Raw genomic sequence first — 11,647 nt, 5'->3', positions numbered from 1 at the left:
CTCTCCCAGTCCCGTTAGTAACACTTCTTGAGGAATTCTTATTTTTGTCTCCATCCATCTGTAGTTTCAGGGAGTCCTGGTGGTGCTCAGCTGCTAACCAAGAGGTTGGAGGTTCAAACCCACCCAGCCGTTCTATGGGAGAAAGATGTGGCGATCTAGTCCCATGAAGAGTGCAGCCAAGAAAACCCCAGGGGGCAGTTTTACTCCGTCCCATGGAGTCACTGTGAGCCTGAATCGACTCAAGGGCACCCAACAGTAACACCATCCGTAGTTTCAGCATAAAGTGGGCCCACTAGGGAGGGCGGCCCAGGTTATCTCGATCATCAGTTCTCCACTTCATTCCAAGTGTGCAGAAAGCAAATGGCAATGGTTTACCAACCAGAAAACACATACTCCCGCACTCCTTAACCTGTAACTTTTCCTCAAAGCTGTGCTTTGCCGTTGTTTGCCGTCATCAAGTCGGCCCCCAATTCACGGTCACCCCGTGCACAATGAAATGAAGCTTTGCCTGGTCCTGCTCCATCCCAACGATCAGTTGCAGGTCAGACTCTGGCAACCCTAGGTTCTCATTTTTGGGAGCAGATCGCCTCACCTTTCTTCCTAGTCTTAGTCTGGAAGCTCTGCTGAAACCTGTTCAGCATCAGAGCCATACACAAGCCTCTGTTGACTCCCATTATTACTGAACTCTTTTATAAAGCCAAAGTGAAAAATGCATGACTCCTGGGGGGAAAAAAAGCCTGTTTACTCGACAGCCTTTCAAAGACGGGTGTTCCTCTGGGTCACCCAGGTGCAGAATTATTGGTGGTAACTGTTGATTTTGCCCATTCACCTTCCAAAGTCTGACTTTTTTGCCAAGAAGGTAGTAAGACTTGCAACTAGTCAAGCTAGCTTCCATTTATTTACATTTTTGAAACATCTTTGAAAGATTTGGTCAGCTTCCCCGCACAGTCAAAAGACACAGTGTCAATGAAAGATACACTCATCCTATCCTAGAGTTATAATTCAATCAGCAGACATTTATTTTTCAATGAACCTACACGTTTTCCTTTTTGCCTTTTAAAGATTTTCAGCGATTTATTTCGAACCATGCGATCACATTTCTTCTCAGCCAGAGATTTAAGAACTTTTCACCCTGAATTTGAGGCGTCCAGTCATGAGCTGACGAGACCAGCAAGGAGACAGCACAGTCGCCCTTCTGAGCAGTTGCAGGAATCAGACACCTGCAGGAGAGAAGCAGAGAGCACCTGGAGGTCCCAAGACTTCCTTTAAAAATTTTTTTTCCCAGGGTACAAGTAAACCAGTACCAGCTGCCATCAAGTCAACTCTGATTCATGGTGACCCCATGTGTGTCAGAGTAGAACTGTACTCTACAGGGTTATCAATGGCTGATTTTTTGGAAGCAGGTTGCCAGGTCTTTCTTCTGAAATATCTCTGGGTGAACTCGAGCCTCCTACCTTTAAGTTAGCACCTGAGCACATGAACTGTTTGCATCATCTGGGGACTCCAATTTTCCAGGATTGAAAAATAAAACACACTTAAAGGCACGTTTTCAATTTTTTTTTAATAGCATGAGCTGAACTGCTATTCGATGCCACTAGGTGGCACCTTTTCTTCTCAGGACCATCTCTTTCCGTTCTATTAAGAAGGATGCTATGGGGTCACTATGAGTTGGAATCGACTAGACGGCAGTGGGCATTAGAAAGGCACCATCCAGTCCCTGGACAACATCACACAGCAACACGTCAGGGGCCATTCCCTCTATGGGGCCACTGTTGACTGATGTCTTTAGAAAGGCTGAGGATCACAGTGGAAAACGCTTGATATGGTGCTTCACGGCAGGGGAGTTTCTGTTCGCCTGACTCGCTTTTCAGGTGATCCAGCTCAGAGGCTGGCAGCCACGCTGCCCTTGTGCATGGACTTTCGACCCTGACGTTTCTGGCGTCCTCAGCCTCGGGCACTGTGCGCTATGAAGGGTCCATCAAATCCTGGCGGACACTGTCTGAGATGCAATAGTGCTGGATCCAAGAAGGTCTTTGTAAAATTAACATCCTAAGTGTTCTCTGAACACCAGGTTCTTTAAGTCCTTGTAAAAGCTCACACAGAACCTGACATGAGACAGAGAACAATGAAGTGGCATTCTAGCCCTGCTTGGGGAGCTATTTAACTTCCACTGAATGCTCAATGCGTACCCGTTGCCATCTAGTCGACTCCGACTCATAGCGACCCTACGGGACAGAGTAGAACTGCCCCATTGAGTTTCCAAGGAGCGCCTGGTGGATTCAAACTGCCGACCTTTTGGTTAGCAGCAGCAGCTCTTAACCATTACGCCACCAGGGTTTCCATGCTGAATGCATAGGGATAATAAAACATTCTAGAACATTCTTTTGGTCCTCCCTTGCATTCTTCCTCTTTCTCTTCTCTTCTTTCACCCTAAGGGGTAGTAATGAGATGACAGAGGTCAGCATCCTGGGTAGGTGAACGGAGAGGAAAGAGAAGGAATTATTCCACAGTTATAGTTAAATGAGGGGTTTCCAACATCCTGTCTTGTCATTTAAGTGACTTACTGAAGTCCTACTAAGTTACCAAGACTGTGTTTTTCACTTTGTACAGTGGGGCAGTAGAGGCACCGAGCCACAAGAAGTCCATGAGAAGAAAAATGTTGAAATCACAGATCTAAAGACAATGCTAAGATGTCAGTTCCGAAACACGGAGCTCCAAGTGTTGTCGTTTTAAGAGCACTGCTAAAGGCACCTGAATTTCCAAGAGATACGGTACCTGCTACTGGCCCAGCAGGTACACGGGGTCTCCCACCTTGATTATCCCTGGGTTTTCCAGAACAAAATATTGTCCAAACAGAGGCGCTTTTCCATATACCTTTTTTTCAGAAGGGTCACACAGGCGATAGCTGCAATGAGAGAAAGATCACGGAGAGTCAGTCAAACACAGCAAGAGTTCAAACAGTACGTGGCTTCCTTTTGGCCACTCCACCCCACACAGGGCCGCCATATTGCACAGCTTCAGAGCATCATTTCCATCAAAGCCCAATAGGACAGCGCCCCCTGGAGTTGTGCAAGGAACAGCCTGCCCAGTATGCCAACTACAGAAGCCTAACCAATGGCCATGTTCCCACATCTTTTCTCTATGTCAATGTTCCCTTTTTCGGCATTAAGAGATTTTTACCTGTTGTCATTGTCAAGTCAATTCCGACTCATGGTGACCCCGTGTGTGTCCAAATAGAACTGTGCTCCACGGCCTTTTCAGAGGCTGGTTTTTCAGAAGTAGATCACCAGGCTTTTCTTCCAAGGCACCTCTGGGCAGACTCAAACTGCCAAACTTTCGGTTAGCAGCTGAACACATTAACCATTGGCACCACCCATGAACTCCATTAAGAGATTGTCAAAAAAAAAAAAAAATTCACTGCCGTCGAGTTGGTTCCAACTGCTGGCAACCCCTGTGTCACAGAGTAGAACTGAGCTCCGTAGGGTCTTCTTGGCTGTAGTCTTCATGGAAGCAGACTGCCAGGATTTTCTTCTGTGGCACCACGGGGTGGGTTTGAACTGTCAACCTTTTTAGTTAGTAGCCCCGGCAAACTGCCTGTGCCACATATTAGGTACCCCACATATTTATTCACACCTTATCGCCTCCTTTCCCTAGGTGCCTTTCCCTCCGACTCCTCCTTTCCTGTCACTGCCAGCCTACCAGTCACTCGGGCTTGTAGTTCTGGCGTCCGCCTTTATGCCGCAGCCCTCATTTTTCATGTCTAATTAGGTGCTACATCCCGAAGTTCTTCTTGCACAACATCTTCTGAATTTGCCTGTTTGGTCCCAATCCCACTGTCAAATCTTGTTTCAAGTATGTTCAGGCTATAGTAATAGCTTCCTACCCAGTCTCTTTTCTTCATTCTCTCCCTCTTTCAATTCAGTCTTCACACTCTACTATATTGCTTTCTGGTCTTATTACTCGTAGGCTCAGAAGCTTTCAATGGTGCCTAAAGAATAACATTCCAACTCTTCAGCCTGGCGTGTAAGGCCCTCTACCTGCTCCCAGCCAGCTTTTCAAGCCCGCCACCCTCTGCTCCTTGTATGAATTTACGCGGCACTCCATGGCACGGTCCCTCACCTGGTTTGTATGTGGCTGCCTCTGGGACTTCTCTGTGATGCCTGTGGGATGCTCCTCCCCCAGTTCTCCATGCATTAGAACCTTACCTCTTCCTCAAGGCCCAACTCAAGTGTCACATCTCCCAGGGAGGGAGCTCACCATCCCCCAGCCAGAGCAAGCTCCCCTTCCTCAATTCTCTCAGACCCCTGAACGCTCTCATGTCTTGCCCTGTAGAGTCAGGGTGCACGTCTGTTCTCAAGGCTGGGAGTCTCCAGAGAGCAGGAAGTACATCTAACTCCCTGGTACTGCTCACACCCAGTGCTGGTCCTCAGAGGTCACCGGTGACCCACAAGTGTTTGTTGAATGGACGAATGTGTGAGTGAGCGAAGTTCCTTTTCACAGATGGTATAGATATCATAGATATCTTTGTCAGACAAAAGGTGTGAGAAGATGTGTGGGAATAACACAGTGACACCAACTTACTCCAGGAAGGTTCTCCTTCAGTTTCTCTCTAAGCTAACCCCGAAGTTACATCGTTTTTACACACAGAGACAACTTGCTTTAAAGATACAAAAACATTGCAACAGCTGGATTCTAACTTTGTTCTCTAATTCAGAAATTGCTAATAAGAAAACAAAACAAAAAACCAAACCCATTCCTGTTGAGTCCATTCCGACTCCTAGTGACCCTATAGGACCCAGGAGAACTGCCCCATAGGATTTCCAAGAAGCGGCTGGTAGATTCGAACTGCCAACCTTTTGGTTAGCAGATGAGTGCTTAACCACTGTGCCATCAGGGCTCCAATGAGAAAACAGAGAGTTAAACCTAGATCCTCCTTCTGGAGACTCCTAGCTCCTCTCCCAGACTGTGAGCGCCATGTGGGTGGGCATAGTGTCCGTCCACTGCTGTATTCTCATGGCCTGGCACAGTGCATGGCACATTGTAGCCACTAAGAAAATGTTGGCCAAACAAAGGAATGAATAAGTAAACAAACAAATGAAAAAGATGGGTATTCCCTTGGCCCATAATCAGGTTTCTGGAATGACACTGGGAACCCACACATCTGTCCAGCTGGCTTCTCCTCAGCAGCATCCAATACCAGGGACACTGGGATCTGTGTCTGCTGGAGGGCAGCCTCTGTAGGATCAGGGGAAGATCAGCTACTATTATGGTTTGTGATTTCTTTGTTGCTGCGAAGCTCTGTACACTGGGGTCACCGGCTCTAATTAGCTAGGGAGGGAACCATCAGTTGGAGTTCTGGGCACTATACATTTTCATAGCACTTGGAAGTTTTATCTACTTACATATATGCAGAGAGAGAGACAGGGAGAAACAGTTGTCATGGAGTCGATTCTGACTCATGGAGACCCAGTGTGTGCAAAGTGGAACTGCTACATATGGTTTTCAATGGCTGTGACCTTTCAGAAGCAGATTGCCAGGGCACTCCTCCAAGGTGTACACACACACACACACACACACACGTATGCATATATATATACACACACACATATATGCATATACACACACATATGCATATATATACACACACACTTCTAAAATAAAAACTAAACCAAACCCGTTGCTGTGGGGCCAATTCCAACTCACAGTGACTATATAGGACAGAGTGGAACTGCCCCACGGAGTTTCCAAGGAGCAGCTAGTGGTTTCGAACTGCCCACCTTTTGGTTAGCAGCCGTAGCTCTTAACCACTACGCCACCAGGGTTTCCCACACACTTCTATACTATGAATTTATAATACGCATTTCACTTATATTATCTCTCTATCCTTACAAAAACCTTATGTGGGAATCTGTGTTGTCATCCATTGTCCTGCTACATCTCAGAGCAGTAACCAACTCCCCCAAGATCATAGGCCTCAAAAGTCATCAGGCTGGGCCAGAACCAGGTCTGTCTGGCTCCACAGTTAAGGCTCTGCCTACCCTGGAATATAATCCCTGGTCATTTGCCTACCTCCTGAGTCCATGAAAATGGCTCAGGGAAAAGCACAGGCCTGAGAAGAATTGAGGGGTTTAATAATTTACTCAAGGAGCCCTGATGGTGCAACAGTTAAGTGTTTGGCTGCTAACCAAAAGGTTGGTGGTTCGAACCTACCCAAGAGCTCCATAGGAGACAGACCTGGCAGTCTGCCCTTGTAAAGGTTATAGTCTAGGAAACCCTATGCAGCAGTTCCACTTTGCCACATGGAGTTGTTATGAGTTGAACTAGGCTTGACAGCACCTAACAAGAACAACTGACTCATCTACACAAAGGCATAGCCACTCATCTCACGGATTTCACCTGCCCCTTCCTATCAACCACTCATACACACACTCACTCACTCCCCAGCCAGGTAACTTAGGAGTAAAGGACCCAGAAGAGCTGCTTCCTCCCAGCCCACTGCATTTAAGCTTGGGCATGGAGAAATGGTGATGAAGAAGGGGAGAAAGAGAGGAGAACAGGAACAGTGAAGCTCTGGTACCTGGTTTGCAGGTGGCAACTCAATTCACTGTCTGGGGGTAGAGATAGAGAGGGCTACAGGAGAAGTGGTTCTTGGCTGGCCCCGCCTCTCAGGGTTTTCCTACAGTGGCAGTAGTATGGCTGCTGCTTGTCCTGCCAGCCCTCGTCCACCTCCTGTACCACCTCCGAACCAAAGTTCACCAGACCAGTTGCTCTCAAGTTGACTCCAAATGGCAATCCCATGTGTCTCAAAATAGAACTGGGCTCCACAGGATTTTCCATGGCTGATTTTTTAGAAGTAAATCTCCAGGCCTTTCTTTCAAGGCTCCTCTGGGTGGACTCGAACCTCCAACATTTTAGTTAGTAGTCGAGCTAGTTAATTTTTTGTGCCACCTCCAGCTCCTGTTACCACCACCTCTCCAGGGTTTTGGAAGACCAAATGAGATCATTCACGCCCTCTTGTGAGAAGAGGAGGTATCGCAAGAGGTCTGTGACTTGATGTTCACCAAGCCTTGCTCAAGACAGAAAACACAGTATTATTTCATACATGGATCTTCTATGACTTTTTCAATTATATCTATTTCTATTGGGATTAAGAAATTACAAACTCACTTAAAAGCTTGCCTAGTGCATTTTCTGTTGAAATGAATATAAAACATACGACTACCCTGATGTGGAGGGGGCCCGAGATATTTCATGTTATTACATATAATAACACATATAATAATTAAATAAAAAGAAGCCTCCAGACTTAAAAAGGGTGTACTCGAAGCGGAAACACCTCACTCACTGTAGAGTTCTGTGCACCAGCAAGGGCTGTTCTTGACTTATTATGCCTGGGTTACTCATCTACAGGTCATGACCAGAAAGCGGGTCTGTTGTCACTGCTCAGTCTCCACTACTGCAGGGTCCTGGGGCTGCCCACTGGTCACCCGGAGGCACAGCCCAGGTCTGACTCCTCACAACCCTCTATGTCCACGGCCAGGTTAAGAATTAAGCAGCATTCAAGAAGCTCCAAGGAGAGGGGCCAATACGGTCACCGTGGAGCGGGCCTGGGCTAGGTTTCACTAACCCAGCCTTGGACAATGGAAGGAAGTGTCTTCAGGCTTCTCCTTCTCTCAGAAGGTGTAAAGTTCATAAACGGAGACCACCAGAGACCATCATGTATGGCATTTTATCATTGATAAAACACTTTCATACGTATTGCCCTGTGTGGCTCAGTGAGAAGAGAAAACCAGAGAGGGATTACCAGTGCAGTGTTTACAAATAGAGAAACAGAATTTCTTGAAAGAAGCAAAGTGACTTGCCAGCATTACACCATTAGCAGGTGATGGAGCAAGCGGGCCGTCTGTCTTCTCCCAGAGTGCTCTCACCCCTATATCCTGCCTTTAGCTCAGCCCAGCACAACCTAACACCAATGGCTATAGCCAAACGTCCTTATTGTCCAAGTATTCATGCATCCAACCAAACCTTTCCTGAGCATCTAACCCAGCTGCCACTGAGTCCGTTCCAGTTCCTGGCGACCCCTTGTGGTCAGGGTAGAACTGTGCTCCATAGGGTTTTCAACGGCTGATTTTTCATAAGTGGAACACCAGACCTTTCTTCCAAGGCACCTCTGGGTGGATTCGAACTGCAAACCTCCTGATTAGCAGCTGAGCGCATTAACTGTTTGTACCACCCAGGGACTCCACTGAGCATCTACAGAGTAACTTTTCCCTGTTCTTTCTATAGGGTCGCTACGAGTCGGAATCGACTCAACAGCAGTGGGTTTGGGTAGCAGTGGTTTCTATTAGGAGCAATATATTGTTGAAGCAACAATGAAAGACTCCTCCACCCTTTAAGCTTCGGGGATCACTCTCCCTTAAGAAAAGAGTAACTGCGTCCTCGCATCCTCCTGCTAGCAGGCTGCCTCCCCTGCTGCCGCTGCCACTGTGAGTTTTTACAAGGGCTCCACCGTGCCATCCCCCATGTCCAACAGACGTTCACGGATGCCGGACGTACTGCTTTTCCTTCCCGTTGCTTTGCTATGCTGGGCTGTGCAGTGGGTGACTGACATCAGCAGGACAGGACAGGCAGCGAGATCTCACCGCCGAGAACTTGAATTCCAGAAGCAACACCAGCCTCGGGCACCATGAGCAGACGGAAAGACAGACAGCAGCGAGGCTCCGAGCACCTCTGAGAGCAGAGAGCGCGCTGCTGACACCACTGTTTGCTGTGTTTCCCATGATTTATGTGATGCGGCCGGACTTTCTCTCCCCGATTTATGACCCCCTGTCCCGGGGAGAACATAAATTACTGCATCTATGGCAATTTAAATCTCAGGAAGAGATAGGAGCAGACACCCCGGCCGGCTGCACTGTCTACCAGGGCATTAGAAGCAATTAGGGTTGGGTTGTGGGGCTGCCTAGAGCCTGCAGAAGATCAGGGGAGGTGTGCTGGTGCCCTGTTAACCGCCCCCCACCCTCACTCTGGGCTTGGGGTCAATTATCCTCCTTCTGTAAACACAGGATCCCAAACGGAGGAGGGTCTGAAAGCTCAGAGGGCCAGCCTGAACACAGGGAGGAGCCCATTTTTGCAAGCACACAAACTCACTAAGACCAGAGCAAAAGATGCCAGACACCAAGCAACATGGGCAGTGGGGGGTGGGGAGAACGATATGTTTCGAAAGGATGACAGTACATCAGTGCTCACTACAGCCCTAGTCAGAGCAGCCAAGGGGGGAACAACCCAAGTGCCCACCAAGAGATGAAAGGACAAACAAATGTGGTACATGCTGGGTTCCTGGGTGGTGCAAATAGTTAATGAATTCAGGCGCTAACTGAAAGGTTGGAGGTTCAAGTCCACCCAGAAGTACCTCAGAAGAAAGGCCTGGTGATCTCCTTCTGAAAAATCAGCCATCGAAAACCCTACAGAGCACAGTTCTACTCTGACACACAGGGGGTCACTGTGAGTTAGAGCTGACTCAGTGGCACCTGGATTGGTTCTGGTGTATACATAAAATGGAATATGATTTGGTTTTGGTGTGTACAGGAGATGGAATACGATTTGATTCTGGTGTGTACAGAAGATGGAATAGGATTTGGTTCAGGTATACACATAAAATAGAATATGATTTGGTTCTGGTGTGTGCATAAAGTGGAATGCAATTTGGGTCTGGTGTGTACATAAAATGGAATACGATTTGGGTCTGGTGTGTGCATAAAATGGAATACGATTTGGTTCTGGTGTGTACATAAAATGGAATACGATTTGGGTCTGGTGTGTACATAAAATGGAATACGATTTGGGTCTGGTGTGTGCATAAAATGGAATACAATTTGGTTCTGGTGTGTGCATAAAATGGAATGCGATTTGGGTCTGGTGTGTACATAAAATGGAATACGATTTGGGTCTGGCGTGTACATAAAATGGAATACGATTTGGTTCTGGCGTGTGCATAAAATGGAATGCGATTTGGGTCTGGCGTGTGCATAAAATGGAATGCGATTTGGTTCTGGTGTGTACATAAAATGGAATACGATTTGGTTCTGGTGTGTACATAAAATGGAATACGATTTGGTTCTGGTGTGTACATAAAATGGAATACGATTTGGGTCTGGTGCGTGCATAAAATGGAATACGATTTGGTTCTGGGGTGTGCATAAAATGGAACAGATTTGGTTCTGGTGTGTACACAAAATGGAATATGATTTGGTTCTGGTGTGTACATAAAATGGAATACGATTTGGTTCTGGTGTGTACATAAAATGGAATACGATTTGGTTCTGGTGCGTACATAAAATGGAATAGATTTGGTTCTGGTGTACACATAAAACGGAATACGATTTGGTTCTGGCGTGTACATAAAATGGAATACGATTTGGTTCTGGTGTACACATAAAATGGAGTATGATTCAGCCACAAAGGGAAGAAGTTCTGATCATGCTATGACATGGATGAATCTTGAACACATTCTGCTGAATGAAATTATTCAGGCACAAAAGAATACCGCGTGACCCCACTTATAGGAAACATCTAGAACAGGCAGATGTATGGAGACCGAAGTCTACCAGCAGCTCCCAGGGACTGGGAGGAGGAGGGAGCGGGTAGTACTGCCTAAGGACATAGAGTTTCTGTTTGGGGTGATGAGAAACTCTGGGAAATGGAAAACGGGACAACAGCCGCCCAACATGGTGAATGTACTCAGCGTCACTGAACTGTATGTTTAAAAATGACCGAAGTGGCCATTTTTTTGTTACATAAATTTTACTATAGTAAAATTAAAACACACATGCACACGCTGAGGAAAAAAAGACTGACAGCTTGTTAAATTACTTAGTTGGTTTCCAGACAGAATCATCTAGTTCTACTCAGCCTCCCCTTCCTGGGCTCTGTCCACTAGCCCCCTTGGCCTCTTTTCTCCTTGCAGCCCATGTGCCTCCCTCCCCCACTGCCTTCCAGTTGATTCTGACCCATAGCGACCATATAGGACAGAGCAGAACTGCCCCATAGGGTTTCCAAGGAGCGCCTGATGGATCTGAGCTGCTGACCTTTTGGTTAGCAGTGGAGTTCTTAACCACTGCACCACCAAGGCTCTTCAGCTCACCTGTGGCCACAGGAAAACAGGAAGAGGGATTCCTGATTTGCTCTGAGGATGTGTGACTGAGCACAGCATCTTAAGGAATCACTGTCATCGCTCACATTTTATCCTTTTTTTTTTTTTCCTAAAATAATTTGAAGCAAATCCCAGGCATCACACTACTCCTGCACATCTGCGAAATAAATGGACATTTCTCAGATATCCACAATGCGAGGCCCTGGTGGCATAGTGGTTAAGAGCTTGGCTGCTAACCAAAAGGTCAGCAGTTCGAATCTCCCAGCCGCTCCTTGGAAACCCTATGCAGGCAGTTCTACTCTGTGCGATAGGGTAACTATAAAGTCGGAATTGAGTCGATGGCAACAGGTTTGGTACTATCACACCTAATAAAATTTCTTGGCATCATCTACACTCAGTCCACAATAAAATGTGTCCATATGTCTTTGTTTTTTAAACTGGTTCATTTGAATCTCGAATTTTAAATAAAAAAAAAAAAATTGTGCAAACCGACATTCT

The 11,647-nt window shown here is 46.7% G+C and overlaps 1 protein-coding gene across 4 annotated transcripts in view; it reads right to left on the bottom strand.

Moving 5' to 3' along the window:
- Positions 1-234: 234 nt before the first annotated feature.
- Positions 235-11,647, bottom strand: part of MTARC1 (mitochondrial amidoxime reducing component 1) — a 34,841-nt gene continuing 23,428 nt past the window's right edge. The window contains exons 7-8 of one of the 4 annotated variants that reach the window (XM_049868221.1): positions 2,875-2,905; positions 235-1,220 (exon numbers count right to left, since the gene is read on the bottom strand). In XM_049868221.1, coding sequence (XP_049724178.1) covers positions 1,152-1,220; positions 2,875-2,905 — 100 coding nt within the window. In that variant the 3' untranslated portion in view covers positions 235-1,151. Of the gene's footprint in view, positions 1,221-1,249; positions 2,906-11,647 lie in introns of those variants that run through there. The other 3 variants (XM_049868219.1, XM_049868220.1, XM_049868218.1) reach the window with 3 other exon arrangements.

This window comes from Elephas maximus, chromosome 24 (genome assembly GCF_024166365.1).
Source record: "Elephas maximus indicus isolate mEleMax1 chromosome 24, mEleMax1 primary haplotype, whole genome shotgun sequence".
NCBI classification, from domain to species: domain Eukaryota; kingdom Metazoa; phylum Chordata; class Mammalia; order Proboscidea; family Elephantidae; genus Elephas; species Elephas maximus.
This window is presented reverse-complemented; position numbering and strand designations above follow the sequence as displayed.